Source organism: Actinia tenebrosa, unplaced genomic scaffold, assembly GCF_029948245.1.
Source record: "Actinia tenebrosa isolate PJP-AT-01 unplaced genomic scaffold, QUT_ActTen_1.0 utg344__unscaffolded, whole genome shotgun sequence".
In the NCBI taxonomy this organism is placed as follows: Eukaryota; Metazoa; Cnidaria; class Anthozoa; order Actiniaria; family Actiniidae; genus Actinia; species Actinia tenebrosa.
This window is the reverse complement of record NW_028292606.1, coordinates 971402-992387: the sequence shown is the minus strand read 5'-3', so window position 1 is coordinate 992387 and position 20986 is coordinate 971402. Positions and strand designations below refer to the sequence as shown.

General features: G+C 38.1%; 3 protein-coding genes and 1 long non-coding RNA gene across 5 annotated transcripts; 3 read left to right on the top strand and 1 right to left on the bottom strand.

Annotated features, from left to right (window-relative positions):
- The first annotated feature begins 1170 nt into the window (after positions 1–1170).
- On the top strand, positions 1171–2020 carry LOC116286248 (uncharacterized). Its single transcript, XR_004195945.2, has 3 exons — positions 1171–1335; positions 1702–1795; positions 1890–2020. It is a non-coding gene; the product is annotated as an uncharacterized LOC116286248 (long non-coding RNA).
- Positions 2021–5008: 2988 nt separating this feature from the next.
- LOC148904297 (uncharacterized) lies at positions 5009–10145 on the bottom strand. Of its 2 annotated transcripts, none has more exons than XM_089025463.1 (2): positions 9710–10145; positions 5009–8635 (listed from the first exon to the last, which is right to left on the bottom strand). In XM_089025463.1, exons 1-2 carry the CDS (start codon positions 10143–10145, stop codon positions 8418–8420), a joined length of 654 nt encoding a protein of 217 aa, XP_088881589.1. In that variant the 3' UTR covers positions 5009–8417. The 2 variants fall into 2 exon arrangements, with proteins under 2 accessions (XP_088881589.1, XP_088881588.1); XM_089025462.1 differs by having other exon boundaries at positions 9710–9834.
- A 459-nt stretch (positions 10146–10604) lies between these two features.
- Positions 10605–12775, top strand: LOC148904296 (uncharacterized). The gene is made up of 5 exons (XM_089025464.1): positions 10605–10997; positions 11359–11432; positions 11536–11627; positions 11960–12069; positions 12167–12775. The coding sequence occupies exons 1-5, from the start codon at positions 10617–10619 to the stop codon at positions 12545–12547; spliced, it is 1038 nt and encodes a 345-aa protein (XP_088881590.1). The 5' UTR covers positions 10605–10616; the 3' UTR covers positions 12548–12775.
- Positions 12776–17324: 4549 nt separating this feature from the next.
- Positions 17325–20947, top strand: LOC116286251 (NAD(P)H-hydrate epimerase). The gene is made up of 3 exons (XM_031692715.2): positions 17325–17697; positions 18193–18451; positions 19464–20947. Exons 1-3 carry the CDS (start codon positions 17344–17346, stop codon positions 19667–19669), a joined length of 819 nt encoding a protein of 272 aa, XP_031548575.1. The 5' UTR covers positions 17325–17343; the 3' UTR covers positions 19670–20947.
- The last annotated feature ends 39 nt before the right edge of the window (positions 20948–20986 follow it).

Genomic DNA, 20986 nt, shown 5'->3' with positions numbered 1-20986 from the left:
GTGGTGTTTCATTTTTGCGCATCGATCGGTAACATTTGCTTGAAACAATTGCATGTTTTTCTTCAGATGTTTGCAATTTGACATCAAAGAAATAACCGTTTAGGAAATAGTTATATCCTCTCTCCTTTGATCTTAACGTGAGAGGTCGTGATCCGAAGAAATTTAATCCAAAGTCTTTGGGTAATGCATTCATCGATGTAACGCCAGTAACCGCCATAATGGATTTAATGTCCGAGGTTTCCTGGTTGCTATGCGTTGCTATGAAGGGGCGGAGCTTGAGGGACCGGTGTAACTATGGTCACGCAATTCTGATGGTAGTCACATTTTGTAAAACAAGGCTTTGGCTTTTCTTAATAGCCAAACGAATTAGCACTTAGAAAAAAAAAACTATTTTTATGCATACATTTAAGTCTGGTGTGTAACAACAAATTAATATTAATTAGCATAATATGTAAATTATACCCAGGCCTGCGCGGCAGTTTTTTTTATATTCGAGTTTTTGTCAACACGTGCAACATCATTTGAAGTATAATTCATCTATTTTTTGTATCATAATCTTTGTGTAGGACTCTTAACCGTCAGGTGCGGAACGAGTATACTATTTCTCTTATATTCATATTAGTTTTGTAATATTTTGTTGTTTTTCGTTTAGAAACCTCATCGCATCTCATCCACATCTTGTTGTAATCTCACTCAACTGATCTAGATTACATAATCAAATCGTTCCGAATGCAATTATTCTGCAATTATTATCTACTCAAGGTCTTCAAGTATGGAATAAATCGTTTGTTATCAACCTTATGAGCGTTTCTGCGTTTTAGTGCCTATATGGTGTTATAATAATCCCATTATGTTCAGATAGCTGACGTAGTAGTAACAATCTTTAATACGATGTTACTGCGGTTTTCGATATTCTGCAAACTCGGAAGTAGCCAGCTGCAAGCTAAAATTCTTTTTTCGCGTGATCAATACATGGAGTATCTATCGCCACCCTATTAGCATTGTCTAAATGGCTTAAACCCGTCTCTTCTAAAATTAGAACATCGGGTCTGACCCAAGACAAATGATCGCCCGAGCCTGTTTTACATCTCATTAAGAATGCAAAAACAGAACAACCAATCAGATCGAAGGACGTCCGTCCGACTCGAGAGAGAGAGAAAGAGAGAAAACATGGCGTCCAATTCAAGAAAAAGAAAATATAGCAAAAAAAGTGATGAACAACGCAATATTTTAGAAAGTTACTACGAAAGGGGGATGACAGGAGCAGGAATCCTTCATGCTGAAGCAATAAAAAATGCTTCGGATGAGGCAGTAATTACAGTTGACCAAGTTAAGGTAAGGAAGCTTTAAGTATTTTCCAAACTTGGATGAAGGTACAGTTCTTATTAAGCCTCTCTTACGTACACTAAAGGTTGTAAAGTTCAACTTTTTAAAGATTTTACTATTTTTTTAACACATAATTAAATTAAATATTCGAAAAACAGAAACAACAGTTTTACATCGAAATGTGTGAAGTGTGAAGTGTGTGCATGACCAACAATCAACAAAGCACGACGTTGACAATTTTTAAAAGAACAGTACAGTAAAGGAACAGTAAAGGTAAAGGCAATTGGGTGAACGAATATCGGTATATACGTCAGCTTAGGAAGGCTATATACACAAGCAAATTAAAAGATGTATGCATCTCTTGTAATTTTCTAGAAATGGATTGCTAATAATAACAAGAAGATCAGCATTAATCCAAACGAGGAAGCGGCGTCCTCCTCTTTGACCACTTCTACGAAAATTCCCTCAGGTATACGCGGTCAGAGTGCTTATAATGTATTCTGTGGAGAATTCCTTCAATCAGGTATATATAAGCTGGTTCTTTTTATTTGTTGCTTACACAGGTATAGGGTTTATTTGGATTAATTTTCCCAACGTGTAACCCTTTAAAAGTGCAGAGATACCGCTGATCACAAAGGGACACTTCATGGACCCTCACATGAAGGGATACCGCTGACCGGGGGTGAGAGGATCCGCCATTTTGTTTTAAGTTAAGTGATCATGTCGGGACATTTGACAGTATAGTCGTTTCATTTATACGTTTATATCGTTTGTACTTCATTGTACAAGATTATTGTAAGTAATCCTTCCATTTTACCTAGAGTTAGGTTCCATTTAATTGTGATTTCCGCCTTAATGCTTTCCATTCTACCTCAGGAACATTCTTTCATCGTTGTCATTAAAAGTATTTCGGACGATCGAGGAGTGTTTTTTCTTGATGAAAGAATCTTCAATAAAACATGGCAGTAGTCGAATGTTCTGTCCCAAGTTGTGACTTCAAAACTACTGATGTCAGTGAAACCCTGGCAATTGCTCTTCTTGCTAATCATGGTTTGGCCCATCAAAGCACAGCACCTACCATTGCCGGGCCCATACCAGAACCAGCTCCTCGCGGACCTAAACTAGATCGGACTAAAGTGAATGTTGGAGTCTCTACAGAGTAGTGGAATGTGTTCATACGTCGATGGGAAGTCTTCCGCACAGGTTCAGGCATATAGATGCAGCCTCAGCACCCTCACAGCTATTTCAATGTGCTGGACCAGAGCTAGGAGATAGCATCCTGAAAGTCAACACAAATGCCGCCTCAGGCACTCTCACGCAACTGCTCGACACCATGCGCTCTCTAGCAGTCATCCCCATAGCCACTTGAGTCCTACGCACAGAGCTACTCCAGCTACGACAAGAAAGAGACGAAACCTTCCGAGCCTTAACAGCGAGAGTGCGTGGGAAAGCCGAAACATGCGACCTCACCACAGAATGCGAGAAACCATGTCATACATATATTGACAAAATACCGCTCGCTCAAACAGCCAATCAGAACGCACGAGTTTTTAGGATACCGGACCGGAAAAAAAAAATTAATGTAAATTATTGTAAATTATTATCATGTCAAGTGATCATACAATTAATGTTCAATTTTAAACTCAAAGGGAAGTGGAGGGAAATTCAAAATGAAAATGGCCAGAGATGCATAAGGCCAGAGGAACCTGAAGTGGAGTGTAGAAAGTGATATTAGAGTTTCTTTTAATGTTTCTTTTACTCCGACGAAGGACTAGCGTCCGAAACGTCAATAAGTTTTTTCATCTTTTCACGGTGTATAATTTACCTTTTCATCATTACTGTTTCATTAGAAACACCGACGCAGCTCACACTAGTTTTTAGCTAGTTATATCTTGATATTAGAGTTAATGGAGTTGAGTGTTTAAGTTATATTAGAGTTTCCCTGCTGCTGGGCGAACGCGTTCATATGCTCCATACCGACGTGCTCGTGGTCCTAGAACATGTCTCATTCGTTATCAGGAAGGGCATATCGCTCGGTTTTGCCCACATAACCAAGCTGTTAAACGCTAATTGGAATTATTATGATTGATAAAGGAAAACGACTAGCACTTCGAACGGAAATGGAAATGGAAGTTGACATTAATGATATGAATCAATCAATCAATTTTATACTATGTATTAATTTCTGTTGTTTAGTCTTGGAAATCTATTTATTTAGGCTAATTAAGTGCAAGAATACGTCCACGACAAGTGCTTTGTCCTTTAGGGCATACCCTTGAGCCTGCATCAGCGAGTTATTCAGTGGTCATCTTCTTGGGCTTGGGGTTTTCATGTTTATTGTCTTCGCCGGATTTCGATCTTCCTTTTCTTTTACGTTCCTAGTTATTCACCAGACCTTGTTCTGACTCGGTGCGTTTAGAGCGTCGTGGTGCAAAGAATGAAATAAATTGGATTAGCTGATTGAGACCCAAGTTTAGGAAGAATATATGACCAATATTCCTGGGGATATGGTCGCTGATGTCAAACGAATAGTAATTGGAATCAGAGAGTATGTTTGGGTGTGTTATTATAATAAGGTTGGGGATTTTAGGATGTCATGCTAATAGGTTTGGATTTTGTCAGTATCTTGGTTCTAAAACCTAAAGAATAGGGTTTCAGATATTAAACCCATAAGGTTGGGATAAGGTTGGGATTTAAATAGGAATTGAGTACAGTGTTGTTCATGGTTAGTATGTTATGGCTTGTCGCCATGGTGCTGCGAGGACAGGGGTGACTCTCCATACTTTAATGCTAATGAGTAAGCAGGATGGATAATGACAGACAGACAGACAGACTTTTTTATTCGGTATCGAGTATTGGAGTATTATATATGTACTATTCTAATTTCATGAATATTCATTAGCCATCCTGATGACGTAATGGGTATTATATAAGGTAGCATAAATTATGTAGATGTGTCACTTGGCGCGAACCAAGTTGGGGAGAAGTCGCCCCTCCCACCCACCCTACCTGCTTACTCATAGGCTTCTCCCTACAAGCCTGCTCGTTAGGGGTAACTCACCATACCTTAATTAATGCTAATGAGTAAGCAGGATGGATAATGTACTATTTCTTACATGTAGACTAGCTGATAACGTCAATCAGTGAGGCTTGAACGCTAATCCAATTAACGCAACTCAAAAGAAATGCCGCAGTGCACGGATCAAAACCCTCATGCTTTCAGACACAACATAACAAGACCCTCAGGGCAGGGTAGACTAGGATACCTGCACGGATCAAAACCCTCATGCTTTCAGACACAACATAACAAGACCCTCAGGGCAGGGTAGACTAGGGTACCTGGATGGCACTGTTATTAGCTGAGGCCCCGTCCACACTATGTTGATGACTACGTAAAGCCTAGAAATGCCTCCCGCTCCACAAGAAACAACTGCAAGATGGACCTTTTTGTTCCTCAAACTAGAACTAAACAATTCCAGAACTCATACTTCAATAGATTGCCCAGAATATGGGATCAACTGCCTGCCGACATCAAATCTTTAGATTCTGTTTCAAGTTTCAAGACTGCTCTTCATAGCCGTTACTTTGCTCGTCTGTTGAACACTTACTGCATAAGACATAGAAATCAATCTGCCCTAAATGCTGTACTACGAATGACATTACTAGCAAACCATTATGTTGCACTCGACGAAATAATGGATTTGGTCATCATATGTCCACTTGGCAAATGTTGTGCAAATATGGTGCTCTATATTTGCCCATACATTTGCCTATGCAGGCAAAGGTCGGGGTAAATTTCTAATAAATTTGCCATTGCTTTGCCATACATCTGAACACATGGGTAAATATGTTATATATTTGCCCTTAGTTTAGACGCATTTACCCAGTGGGGATATATGATAACCGTTTTTGCCCTATATTTGCCCTATTGTCAAATGAAGGGCACATATGAAATCAACTTTGCACTAGGCTTTGCCCCATATTTACCTGGGGAGCAAATACAATACCCCAAACTGAGTATATCCAATGTGAGGTTTCCGTTTCAATTCATTGCAATCAAAACTTTTCAAAACAAATCAATAATTTTTCAACTGAATTATAATGGATGTTGGCTTGTTTTTACGACTTACGAGGGGGGAGTGCATGCAGGTCCATCTCAGTCATATGTGTCAATTTTTTCTCCTAACGCATGACATCAATGTTGCGACCACATTAATTCAATCATTGTTTTGCTTTGATGTCATGAAGGAGAGGTTATATGCGTTGATACACACAGGAAAATACGCGGACGATGTATTTATAATATGCGTAAGTCGTATATGCGTTTTTTCCAGTGACAATAAGAAAACTCATTAACCCATTAACCTCATGAGCTGCATTTCAAACCGCTAACATCTGTAATATTATTTGAAGCATCAATTTTGTTTAGTCTAAACATATGAATTCATCTTTTTTATTGGCAATATATGCAATTTCATTCATAATTATTTTAATTCATCTAATTTTAAAGTCATCAAATAATTCATTCAATTTTCATTTTGACTATCTAGTTACTGATGCACAGTTCAAACAGTTTATTTTTGATAGCTTTGAATATTTTTCCTGGATGATACTTTACTGTCATCTCCATCATCCGTACAATTTACGTTGTAAAGGACAAACAATTAATACTCTTTCTTTGTCAATAACATCGTAAGCAGCAACAAACTGGCTGTGTATCCTTTGTATGGGTATGAATGTAGAGGGCCCTTCCATTTCAAACAAGTTTCTGCACCAAATTTCATGTGGTCTGCCAATCCTGTGTCTTTCTGGATGTCGCTGATACCATCGAACCTTTGCCATACACAATGATTCCTGCTTGCCATCAATTATAATGGTTTGTTTAAGAAAGAAATCGACAACACCGGGGCGCAAGTCAAATGAATCGGTCTCAATACTGCCACTATATTGGCCACACCAACTTGCAAGAATGAAGGAAGAACGTTCCAGTCTAGAGTCAGAGGACCCTAGCTTTGTCCCCGAATATCCAATGGTACTAACTCTCTCAAACGTATCGGTAACACATTCAATGACCGAGTGTTGAGGTAAAATTGTTTCATAAGCTTTAAAGAGATATTCTGTATAGTCATCATCAAGAACATCAATGGATCGAGGTGAAAAACATGAGTATGCATTCATATTGCTCCACTCTAGCAACGTAGTACTTGACCAACTGAAAGATTAAGTGTTGATGGTATTGATGGGATGCTTTCGCCAAGTGTTCCTACTTGTTGTGCCTCCTGAAGAAGTTGAAATACTGGTTGGAAAGTTTCTCGAAATCTCTCTGGTAAAGGGATATCTCTTAGTTCATGTTTTTGGAGAAATTTTCTCATGATTTGTATTTTAACAGATCTATTGTTAGTTCGAAACGCTCCTAAAATCCCATTGAAACGTTCGAAGCTGAAAAGCCAAAATGAATATACAGGCCCGTAATCTAAAATACATTGTTTGAGGTGCAGGTGTAGATGCATGTTTGGCGTAACACGTTCCTTTCCATATCTTTTTTCAAACGATTTACAAAATTCCACTAGGTAATCATGTCCTTCTTGTAGCTCTTCAGTTGTAATAAGTGGAGAGCAAAGGTGAAAGCAGGACAATACGAATAACCTCCACAGCTCCAAATCATCTGTTGGAACGATATTCCAAATGCAGAATACAGAATACAAGAGAGTCCATGTTTTCCACTGATCAGCAGTAAATCCTCCAAACGATGTTGATATCTTTTTCGGGAGACGCCCAATAAATGATGGTGCTTTGACGTCATCTACCTTTTCCTGGATTTTATTCAAATTTTCTTTAGAAACAATTGGCGTTTCAGCATTTAGCCATACATTTTTCATTAAATGTTTTGCTGTCCCTAAAAACAAATTGTGCATAGGATCAACAACATGGTAACGAGTACAATCGAAGTAAGGCAACTGTAAGAGTTCAGAATATCTTGTTCCAGTGGAAGTTTCAATTTGGTTTCGTTCATCAGCGGTTGTTGCATTGAGTATTTTCTGAGCCTCTCTTCGGTGCTCTTCATTTGTCCTTGGTGTATTGTCATCTTCGAAACCTGAAAAATTCATGCTACTAAAATCTCCGGGGAAAAATCTTGTGCACTTTGAGCACCCTCGGTGAGCAGTACATCCTAAGAAACCGCAAACTTTTCTTAGTGCAGGAATGTCACAAGCAATACAAAGGAGGGCAGCTCGAAAACATCTTGCTGTTCTACTCCCATGAGGCCGAACTTGGATGCCTTCGTGCCACAATAAGTTCAATTCGGCTACAAGTGGTTGTAAGTACGTATTGATATTCAATTTGGGCTCGTGTGGACCAGGTATTATCCCAACTATTATTACGTTTTCCTCTTTGTACCTTTCTTTTCTCGGAAGATTTAGGAGGACCATATATATGACTCCAACGCTATAGACACTGTGCTTAAAAGGCTGAAACCAGTCAACATTCAGCATAAAAGCATAATTATCAGGCTGGGCAAGGAAAGGAGTGCTGTTAAAATATTGCCAATCTTTCCACACTTGGCCATCGTAAATATCAACTAAAATATCATCCGGTACATTCCGATTTCTCCAAATCTCACATTTTTGTACAAAGTCTGGTCGCTTAATAAAGTGAGTTAGAGTCTCTCTGATGCTTTTATAACAATAAACTTTACGTGGGTACAATTTCGTCTGTCCATTTTTCAAACGAATTTCCTTAAGCAATTCCGCTCCACAAGGTGTGCGGCGAAACAATTGACGGTGATTCGGAAAAGCAATGTGAGAACATGGTTTAGCAATGACACGCCCGAATCTTGTTGTTATGCAGTCTTGAAAACGGTATAGGGTGTCGCATTTCGGACAAACAACATACTCTGAATGCTTATCTTTAAAAGAAAGATAATTTTTCAAGAGTTTGAAGGAGCTCGGGAAAACCAATACTGCGGTTGGGAAAATGATTGGCGAAAGCTCACACAAAACCTGAAAAATCGCTTTAAAAAAGGCGAGGAGAATATCAATGCCTCGGTCTGGTACAGAAAAGTATGCAGACCAAAAGCACACAAACAAGGCAATCTAGTTAATAAGGGTCACTCGGGAACTTGCTTCGACGGCAACGCTTATTTCTGCACTAGATTGTTCAAAATCTCTTTCTAGGTCTTCGATATCAATATCCCAAGTTTCAACCAATCTCCTTCTTTCATTTCCTCTTATCTCTTCATGGTCAGATTCACTGTCCGACTTGTCATCCCAAAACACTTGATCTTCTTCCTCAAAGTTATATATTCCGTCTCCTTTAAACATAAGCAAATACGATGTATTTTATTCATTCGGCATTGCATAACTGCAACATAGTATAAGATAAAGTCTGAAACCATTATAATACTAGAAAAAAAATGTCAGTAAAAAAAACCTCATGGGCTAAGGGACCGGACATTATTTAAGTTGGGGGGGGGGGGGGGGGGGGGGAAGAAAAAATTGGGGAGGGGGGGGGGGGCCTGAAATTTTTGCTAGTGAAAAATGGGGGGTCTTGGAATTTAAAAATGACTTTTAGGGAAAATTTTTAAATTTTTTACTACAATCCATGGGGGGTTTTCAATAAACTTGGATGCCTTCAAAGGGGGATCCTTGAAATTTTTTTGCCTCACTGACAATTTCTCCTCCACCCCCCCCCCCCCCCACTCCCCCCCCCCCCCCTCCAACTTAAATAATGACCGGTCCCTAAATGCATAATTTTGACCCAAATTTTGCTCTGAAAATAAATGATTTCCATTGAAAATAAAATATAAATTTCTAAGTCAGCAAAACAACAATTTATAATTCGTGAAAGAAAAATGATAAATCGAAAATAAAAAACCCAAGAGACATATTAAATAAATTACTTATAATTGTATTTCTCTAACTTGACAAACATGTTTTGCCGGATACCATGCTATCTCAGGATGACCACAGTCATGAATTGATTTGGAGACGAAAATGTACAGCAATATCCATTTGAACATAGTAAATTCTTTTTGGCGTTTTAAATGAGTTATCTCTAGCTATGATTTTATAAACTCTTTGAATGAACCTTTCTGAATGAACACTGAGGTTTTGATGGCAACCATAAGCCGATTACTTAATAATGCACCCTTCTTAAAAGTAACGGTGAAAACGAGGCTAAGATAGAAATAGAAAAGAATCATTTGTACCTCTAACTTAATCTCGCTTCAATAACACTAATGCTTGGTAGTAAATCCAATAGGGGAGCTAGATCATGTGCAAATCAGCCGCTTGTTAAAGATTCAGTCTTTTATCTATATGCAGTTTGACTTTAACATTTAAAGATTATATAATCTAATCATCAAATAAACGTATAACATCAATACCTTTTTGTGAAGTAGCTGGTAAGAATTCGTCACTTGATGGTTGGTTTGTATTTGGCACATCAGAGGAGTCTTGATCAGTTTGGTCCAAAACGTTTATCTCGCTGTAGTCATTAGAAGAAGTGTCGTTCTGGCCGTCAATCTCGTGAGTGAAAATACTATCATTTGAGTCTTCGTCGTCATTCCGCTGTAATTGCCATTGATTTGTTAAAGGATCATAAAATTCTTCTTTGTGACGGCAAAATACTCTGTAATGTAGATCTTCGTTACAATGAAAGCAATGATAACGCTTTGACATCGCAGAAGACATTTTGTTTTCCAGAACTATATAATTAAAAAGACGGTGTGTATCATTGGGATAATTACTCAAAATCCAAGCATTTTGAATGACTAAAAGCCATATTCCAGCGTAATAAAGTTCCACGTCCATCAACCACATGCCATTGGACAAAAGCACGCCGGATCTTTATTACCGCACCCTTTTCCTTAGAGCTGTCACTGTTGGCGGCAGATAATGGTACGATGGTTTTAGAGCTAGAAGCTAATCAAGTTTATTGCAATGATATTTCGTGAATCTAGGCTTTAGAAAAAATTTCATAACTTTATAAAATGGAGCAAATAGCTTTAAGATAATAGATATATTACTTAACATGAATCCTGGATACAACTTCAGCATTTTTATAAGACAGTTATTCCTTTTTTTATTATTAGACTTCATTATATGAACGTATATGTCATCACAAGTCACGTGATACGCCGTGATAGATAGGGGGTAGATTTGTTCAGTGGATGTACTTATTCGTTCATTCGCCTTTTGGTCACAAACAGGTAACAAACTCTGTCGGTCATCTAGTTTCCCGCACATTCTATATCTTTGCTTATAAATTGCGTTCATTCGTCGCGATCAAAAATGGGAAGAACATCTACACCTTTACCAGGACGCCCAATGCCAATCCATTCTGTTACTGCAACTACCAGTACAAGCAGTACGAGTAGACATACTGAAAATGGCGCCAATTCTCAAAGGCTTAATATACTTATTCCCTCTGTCCCTGGTGGTAACGAGGATGTGCTAAGAGAACACAGAAATCGCCTATTGCAAGCAACAAGCGAGAATGAGAACGTTGACCCCGACAGCGAAAAAGAAGAAATTTCTTCAAATTTCGAAACGATTGTAAAACAGTTTAAAGAACTGCAAGAACAAAACCGCCAAATACTAGCGGCCTTAAAAGAAAGCCAGCAGAATAAGGACAACAGCAAGACCAAGATTACTGTCTCAAAGGCTGTTGCAGTAAGTAAAGTGGCAATATTTAAAAAAGCAAGCTATTTTTATTGATAATTTTACTGGGAATTCTTGGCGCGAAGAGTAGTTGGTATAATTATGTAGCGGTATAATTTATGCAATACTAAAATTGGCGGGAAACCCGCCATGGCAGTGGTTAATGCTACCAAACTTTACTATTGATTTCCAATAACAAGACACTGAATGATAATGATAATTTCCTTTTTTGTAAAGGAATTGATTTGATTTCGATTTTTTCCCCAATATTATACAATCACAGCCATAAAAATAATGAAAACATTATTACTATGTCTAAGAATAACTTAAGGTACAACTTATGATTTTAATGAATTATATTATGTTATTACAGTCTGAAGTACGCTTGGTAGCAAAGAAATTACGGGACAGGGAAGAAAACCCTCTTATATGGGATTTTACTAAAGCGTAAGTATGAAAATTTAATAAAAATGATATTGTCTGAATCATCCATAGTTACTTTCCATATTAAGTTTCCACTTACCACTCAAATATGGTATTTCCTAATTAGTTTCAGAGATGACGTCAACGAACAGATTAATAACGCAATAAGGGATAGAGTTCTGAATGTTCATAAGGATGTCTCTGCCGTCGAGTTAGAAGGTATTTATGTATTTTATATTACGAAGTGCGAAAGGCCTTATGCACCTATCAAAGTTAACCCGGGGGGGAGGGGTGAGGACAAAGGATGGGGGTGGTGGTCGGGGGGGGGGGGGGGAGGGGGTAACGAAATCCTTTTAGAAATATTCAAATGCCGAAGGGAGGGGAAGCAGTTTGAAATAAAATAACATGGGAAAAAAAAAAAAAAAAAACGAAACAAAACAAAACAAAGCAAAAACAAATGGATGCTAAAGGAGTAATTGTCGGCCAAATGCCAAAATTTCTAACAAATTTTGTCTCAAGTTTTAATATATGGGTACTTGATATAATTTCAGCTGCCCTTAAAAGTCACTTTCTGACGAGGAGAAAGAGAAACAAAAGAGAGCGTTCAGGGGCCCTTGGAAGGCATCAAAAGATGCAGCGGAAAACACAAAGAAAACAAAATGTGAGTAAACTGAATTTGCAACGATTATGACTTTGTTTAATAAGAAACTTTGACTGACGGTGTTTTTTTTTTTTTTCTTTTTTCTTTTTTCTTTTAGCTCCTAAAATCCAGATCCAAGGCAGCGGACTTGTCAACCTCGCTATCACCAGGGGACAAAGAGAAAGTCAAGGCAATTATGAAACTGGAGTATATGTCATCAGAGGAGTCGATGTCAGAGGCGGATGACCAGGCTGATGACGATACAGCGGACAGTGGCTCTGATAACGAAGGGGGCCCTACTAAGCAGAGTAAAGTTTTAATAAAACACCCTCTGGCATGGAGAAGCCCCCTAGCTAACCAGTTCATGGAAAGCATGGACCGAAAAGCAAAAAGGAGGCTGTCAGAGCGCAGTCTCACCATGCTTTTGAAGTGGAAAATCGGAGAGCCGTCAAGACGCCCAACGCTATCTGGAGGTCCCGAATGGGCATTGAGAGCCTAAAGGTTTTTATCAAATCAAGGGCACTGGGACACCGAACGTGGTTGGGGTTTCTACGAGTTTTATGAATTAAATCTTGTGTCACTGTTCCTCCGTTCCTTTGGCCTGATTTCTAGGGTTTTCGTTCTTCTTTCGATTACTTGAACGTTATACTCGTTTACTTGAAGAAATCCAAAGGTCAAACGGTATAGCAGCGGCTATTTAAGCCTATTGACCTTTGGATTTCTTCAAGTAAACAAGTATAATGTTCAAATAATCGAAAGAAGAACGAAAACCCTAGAAATCAGGCCAAAGGAACGGAGGAACAGTGACACAAGATTTAATTCATAAAACTCGTAGAAACCCAACCACGTTCGGTGTCCTTAATTAAATTTTTGCAGTTATAAATGAAGTGTACTACTACAGAATATCTAAAAAGAATCGTACATAAGCCAAAGATCGATTGACAACTAAATATATTATGATCTTCTTTCACAAATTCTGTCACAAGATGAATCAAACACCTATAATTAATTTACAGAACTAGCATTTTCAATTAGTTGTAGTTAACAAATTGTTCATAGTTAATCAGTCGTCAAGAAAAGGAAATTCACAATAAAAATTTTTCAGTATGATTTATGTCTTTTTTCCTGCTTCTTAACATAGGTTAGCTATGTTTAAAGTATGAGGTGGTTGTCACGGCATATATCGTTTCTATTTTTTTTGGCCTGCCATAAGTGACAATACCTGAAGACTGATAACATAGTTAAATTTAGCAAATATGATGAGCATAATTCAACTGAGCAAATATGGCTAAGACGCGCTGGTACATCTAAGGCATTAAGGGGGCATTAATCACATATACGGTCAGAGCATATCGCATGGTATATGTAAGGCATAAATCACATATACGGCCTGGAAAAATACAGGGTATATGTAAGGCATTAATCACATATACGACCTGGGCAAAGACAGGGTATACGTAAGGCATTAATCACATATACGGCCTGGGCAAACACAGGTTATATGTCAGGCATAAATCACATATACGACCTTGGAAAATACAGGGTATATGTAAGGCATGAATCACATATACGGCCTGGGCAAATACAGGGTATATGTAAGGCATAAATCACATATACGGCCTGGGCAAACACAGGGTATATGTAAGGCATAAATCACATATACGGCCTGGGAAAATACAGGGTATATGTAAGGCATAAATCACATATACGGCCTGGGGAAACACAGGGTATATGTAAGGCATAAATCACATATACGACCTGGGCAAAGACAGGGTATATGTAAGGCATTAATCACATATACGGCCTGGGCAAACACAGGGTATATGTAAGGCATAAATCACATATACGGCCTGGGAAAATACAGGGTATATGTAAGGCATGAATCACATATACGGCCTGGGAAAATACAGGGTATATGTAAGGCATAAATCACATATACGACCTGGGAAAATACAGGGTATATGTAAGGCATGAATCACATATACGGCCTGGGGAAACACAGGGTATACGTAAGGCATAAAACACATATACGGGCTGGGCAAATACGTGCACATATCAAATGAGCATTCACATTTACTACCGGGTAAATGTATGGATGATATGATATCTGCTATATATTTGCCGTTTGGGATTTTACTGGGCCATACGGACTTTGCCATCTGTGCCCATGGGATAAATGTGTAGGTACATATCATATACAGTCATTGGGCAAATATTGTCTACTATTAGTCAAATATGATATTTGCCCATATATTTGTCTATATGTTTGCCTACATGACAAATCCATTTTTTCGTCGAGTGTTGCTACTGAACTTTACTTAGCATATCATTATGATATGTCTCAATATATCATATGATTCTATTCTCATATCTTTTTCTTATTTACATCAAGTTGATTATAAAATCACTAATTCTTCAGTCATTATCATTATTATCACACTATCAACTATTATATCCGTCATCGTAACATACGCCATTTGTAATATTATTCCACTTATTATGTGATCATATTGTGATCGTACTTTATTTGGAGTCATGCTCTGTTGTACGGACCATACCACTAATTGTTTATGTGGTTTAAGCCTGATAAATAAATAGATAAAATAAATAAATAAATAAATTTGAATCCGAATTTTTATATATTCGGTTTGGCCTACCGTCCACACTAGTCCTGGCGAAGTCCGGGCGAATCCGGAACGACTTTTCACCGAAAACGAATTTTTTCGAATACGGTCTCCAGAGTGGAACAATTTAAAAATGCCGGCTAGCCGTATTAGGACGGTGAACATTTCGTATCATCGATGACACGACGACGTCATGATTGTCATGGGAACATGGCGGGAAGGCTAAAAATTCACCGCGGGCTCAATTTCAGCTTCGACGCACATGCTCAGATGTGCAATGAAGCGTTTTTGCCGCCTCTGATCGGACTATAGTGGACGCCAAACATTTTATCCGTTTTAGTGTGGACGGAAAACTTTTTTTTCGGTGTGAAAGTTGCGGATTCAAATTTATCCGGCATAGTGTGGACGGGGCCTGAGTCTCTAATAATCTTGAAGCCAAAGTGAAAATAAGTTGTTACGTTTCGTAAGACAATGAGAGATTAATGTACAGTAAGAGGCATTTTGGTTAAGGTGGTTGGATTGTACAATTTATAGCCGACCACATCAAGCTTCTTTATTCGCTTCGTTTATAATGTTGCTTTTATTTGACTATCATAAAACTTTCATCACATATTAGACAATAATTGTCCTAATTAACTATGACGTCACTGTTTGTTTATGTGGGGGATAGAATCGTCAAATCCAATAGAAATTCAACAAAATTTGCTCCTAGCGAAACAGTTTAATCTAAAATGGCCTGGTTTTCAAATATAATATATGCTAGTATGTACTAAAAAATATTCTGAGCGTTTGCTGGCTATTCTACTTATCTTCGTGGATTGATACGGGTTTTAGAACAATTTTCGGTGAATTTGCGTTGATTTGACCCCGTCCGACTACTATGATCCTTTGCGTTTAAACAATAGATTGTTGAAGATTGTTTTGATGTGACGTCATAGTGAATTAGGGCAATTGAAGCTTATGATAGTTAGCTTTGTTTTGAAATAATAATAATAAAAAAATCAAAGTTATAAGGAAATATTAAAATTAAGAAAAAAACAAATTCTGTGCGTTTCTCTCGTTTTATTTTCAAATTAATTCAATTACACAAACTATGATATATGACTTACAAGATATCAAAGTTTAAAAACTCATTCTTGCTTAGTTTTGCCAGCGGAACGAGCTGACTGACTCTTTAGTTCTCTACTACGACCCACGTGGAAATACAAATGGCAGAGCAACGTCCAGTGGAAGAAAATGTTGCAGAAGAAGTACCCGCTAATCAGAATATCCCGGTCCAACAGGATGTTGAACAACCAGCAGCTGCTCACCAACCGCGGAGGAAACTTTGGAGGTGATTTTGATTTTTTTCTTTGAAAGTCTTACTGTGAATTCTTCACTTCAATGTAGTGATCTCTCGAATATTTGTAGTAAATTTCTTAGCAAATTATCCGAAGCTCGACCAGATAGTCTCGTTGTGATACTACATTCATCACAACACTGCTGGTTTGTTGGGCTGGCGTGCTCAAATACGATATCTTATTCGTGACTTCCCGTTAAAAAAGCATACGACGGATAGTAGAGAAATAACCTCTGGATGAGTCTACCCGCGCATTTAGACTCTTCCACAGTCTCTCGCTCGTCCGTTCCGTCTCCAGGCTTAGAGACTGTAACGGTACAATGACCGAAAGGACTTATGGGTCCCGAAAACTTGGACCCAGCGTGCTTTGGGAACCAAAATACTCGTCCACAGTCTCTCTCGTTTCAATATTTTCAAGATGGCGGCGAAAACGAGAGAGACTGTGGACGAGTATTTTGGTTCCCAAAGCACGCTGGGTCCAAGTTTTCGGGACCCATAAGTCCTTTCGGTCATTGTAGCATTACAGTCTCTAAGCGTGGAGACGGTACGGACGAGCGAGAGACTGTGGAAGAGTCTACCCGCGCATTTTCCATGAAGTAAGAAAGTAAGCTATTTTGTGCTTGGTTCCCAGCGATATCAGATATAGTTCGCATATCATTCTAAAAGAAGTATTTAAAGTAATTAATTGATCTTTACTTACGATATTTCGATGTCTTTAGAAGCTTTTTTTAGTGCTCAAAAACGGCAAAAAAAATCCACGTCAACCAACGCTCCTTACTGCATGAGGCGACACATGATATGAAGCAGAGCATGACGGGACAGGGACAGGGACCCCATAGTTTGAAAATTAGAGACACCGGTTATCTCTGGTTTTTAAAACATTACATAATATTTTGTTAAAGAATATAGTTTATATTTATTATATAATTACCAATGAAATATCTATTTTTTTCTATTTAGAAAAATTGATATCTTCACACGTGAAAATAACATGTTATTTAAAATAAAATAACACCATAGCGATGGCTATTCAAAAATGCACGGAGAGAGTTGCCTGAAAAAGCCAAAACATACTTTCATTGATAATTATATAATAAACAGACCGCGCTCACTTGTGAGAGATCTTTTCAACACTCGAAGATAAATTTCGTATCTCCGCGCGCCCATGTGATATCCTCTATATCTGTTGCTTCGTTTTCAAATATATTTATACACGATTTTCAAATTCAAATGACACCGTTGGCTTGATATTTTGCCATCCGTTATGCTGGGTTGCCTGTGGTATGGAGCATTCTTCTAGTCTTGCTTAGGGGGGTCCCCTGAGTATTTCAGATGCAAACGGGTTTGAACTATTTTATTGTCGTGTTTTCTTCTGTTCTGATGTTTATTTTACTGCGATCGCTGGAAAAATACGCAAGGATCCCCTTCATATCAACCCGTAATCTTATTTCACTCAGAAGCATGAAGTATCTTAATCAAACTGAAGCTCAAAATATCGACCAGGAATTGTTCAACGAATATGCTTTCAGTGTTGACCAGCTCATGGAGCTAGCAGGATTGAGTGTTGCTGTAGCTCTAGCTAAGACGTATCCTAAACAAGAAGGCAGTGACAAAATACTAGTCTGCAGTGGACCAGGAAATAATGGAGGAGATGGTCTAGTAGCTGCAAGACATCTCAAGTTGTTTGTAAGTCCCCTACTACTGTAGATGCTTGAGTCTTTCCACTTTGGTCATTTTACAATGTAATTCTGCTTATGATGGTCAGTGATTATCATCTTATGATCACTGGTCACTCAAACTAATAATTACAGCATGCAAAACTCTATATTGAAGTCTAAGACCAAAGATTTATTCAATTTAGAGAAGCTAGAAAGACTTAGAGAGGCTAGAGCATACAGTACCTGGAAACAGCTAGAGGACAAGGCGAGGGGCAAGGCTCTGTGGCGTTCAGATGTTGCTGATGGCCTATACCCCACGAGGGGTGTACAGGCTTAGGAGGAGAAGGAGGATGTTTTTTATCAGAGGGAGGACAAGCACTTCAGAGGGGAGAGAAAGTCATTGAAAAAGAACTTTTGTGGAGTGTGTAACCTTTTGGTTTGCCCCCCCCCCCCCCCAAGAGAACGGGGGTGGTTCACTCAATATAATGATATAGATTTACTGATACTTGATCTTTTATTTCAGGGCTATGAGCCAGTCATTTTCTATCCAAAAAGACCCAACAAGCCACTGATGAACAACCTCGTAACTCAATGCCAAAAGATGAATATTACATTTCTGTCTGCACTTCCCTCTTCTACGGATATTGATTCACAGTACAAATTTATTGTGGATGCAATTTTTGGGTTCAGTTTTAAAGGCGATGTTCGAGCACCCTTTGATCAGGTGCTGAAAACACTGAAGGAAGTCAAAGTTCCACTTTGTGCTGTTGATGTGCCATCAGGTAAGTCCTATAAAGTAGATTTAATGAGAATGATAAAAAATATTAAGAGGATACATGAGAGTTCGTATACTTATGGTTTTACTGAATACCGCCAACCGGTTGGCTCAGTTGGTTGAGCATTGGACTTTCATGTGGGAGGTCGTGGTTCGAGTCCCAGCCGGACCAGCACTCAGGGTCTTAAAATAACTGAGGAGAAATGCTGCCTTTGTAATTGCATCTGCAAATGTTTAGACTTTCAAGTGGCTTGGGTGACCACTTTAAATGACGGTCCCGTCTCTCCACACTTCGTCATTGCTTACCAACATTAGACGGAAGTAAAAGAACCACTGAGGATGTAAAGAATCCCTGGCAGTGACCACCCTCAGTGCCTACACCTCATACTAACCATCTCTCATGCTTGTAAATTGGAAGCAATTCACGGTTCTCATTTACAGCTCAATGTAAGTGCCTTTCATTATACCCATAAGGAAAAGGCACTATATAAATCATAAATCATAATAAATCATTTGCTTTGACCCAGCAAAACAATCATCATCTTCAGTAGTGCAAGTGTAAGTATCTAAAACTGAAAACTGTTTTATATCTCCTTTTTTTAAACAAATAAACGAAAATTACTGCTTTATTTTCCCTATGAAAGTTCAAAGTCAGAGAGTGCATGTTGAAAAAAATGATATAAGCCTTCTTAATACTCCTGAATGAAATGGTATTTTGACCAATCAGAGTGTGCGAAAGAAGAAAGAACTCAGTTATTTATAAAATGGGCCTCTTGCTTGAGAGAACAGAGGGATTACCCCTGTGAGTTGTCAACAACAACATACAAAATAAACATAAGAGTAAAAGAGGTATAAATACCATCGACTGTCTTATTTTCTCACTGGACTCTGAAGATGACTTCCCCTCTGGTTGTCGAAATGTCAGTCACCACCAACAACAGTTACTCAAGACTACACTTACATGGACGATTGCATTTCACACCAAAAATAACCTTTTTTTTTAAATTTTTTTCTTTTAGGTTGGGATGTGGAAAAAGGTAACCCAGAAGGACTACAGCCAGATTTTCTTATTTCACTCACTGCACCTAAACTTTGTGCAAAGCACTTCAAAGGAAGCTATCATTACTTAGGAGGTAGATTTGTGCCAGAAACATTATTAGAGAAATACCAACTTAGTCTTCCTGAATATCCAGGCACAGAACCCTGTGTTTTACTTGAGGAATAAAAGAAAAGGCCTGCAGGAACAAGTGTTTTGAAAAAAATTCTATGTAAGAAGTGAATAATAGTTTTTTTCAGCTTTGCCTTGTTAACTCTACACTTGGGTCACCTGTGGGATGTCTTGGCCTTATAAAGTACATTGTAAAAAGATTCACTCAATTGACTGGTCAGTTTTGAGTTCCAAATTACCAGTGTTCCATGATGGTTACAGACTCATTTATACAGGGTTAGCCTCTTATCAGTGTCTAAATATTCACATAATTTATACCAATGGTAAAGTAAAGTGTGCACAACTTCAACTATACAAACACTTCGAAACTCAACAGACCTTGACTGGAACATGTGAATATTCAGCAATAATCGAGGATAAGCCTGCAATATAAATGAGTCTGTAATCAAGAAACAGTGGTAATTTGGAACTTGAAAATGGTCTATTCAAATGAGACTAGCTGTCAATTTTCATGATAGCCAGAAGCCAAGAAAAGGCATCTGTGGTCTGTAATTTAAAAAATATAAAACACTAAGTGCTGCCAAGAGATCCAATTTCTAAGTGCAATAATCCTAGGCCTGTCATTTAGACTACTATCAAGTAATGTTACATTATGTTTCAAAGCAAAAAAAGAATCTGAATTCCAAAATGAATTAACAGAAAGATTATATTTCACCCGAGTAAAAAATAGTCAACATAATAAATAGTAGACACAAATTCTGTTGTTTTCTTTTGTTTTACATTAACTGTTAGTCATTATTATATAACTAGATTATTACGCATGTTCTGATTGGCCAAAAAGCAAGGAACTATTTCCCCATTGGCTGCACGCTCGTGCACTCTAAATTTTCAAATCTGATGGCATCAATAGCGCATGCACGAGCAAGATGAGTGATATCATGCGTGCTCTGATTGGTTGAAAACCTATGAACTATTTCACCATAGACTGCATGGTTCAACTTCTGTATTGTGAATCAATTAGACAACAGAAAGTCGCCCATGGGCGCACAACTTTCTGTTGTCTAATTGATAACTAAATAATGCAATGACTATGTAACCTATTGTTTTCCAGCCAATCACAGGCTAAGTCTTAAAGGATCCCAAGTTTCTCATAACATTAGCCAATCAAATTTCGACCCCAAAACCATATATTTCTTGAATTGTTAAATTTTGGGCGATGGGATTTTTTCTATGTACTGTGGTAACACAGCTAATTGGAAAGCAGCATCTGTAATAGGGTGATTTTACTTTGCCAGTGTAAGAAAAGTCATTGTAATAAATGGTAGTGGACACTAATTCCATTGTTTTCTTTTGTTTTACATTGGTTGTTAATAA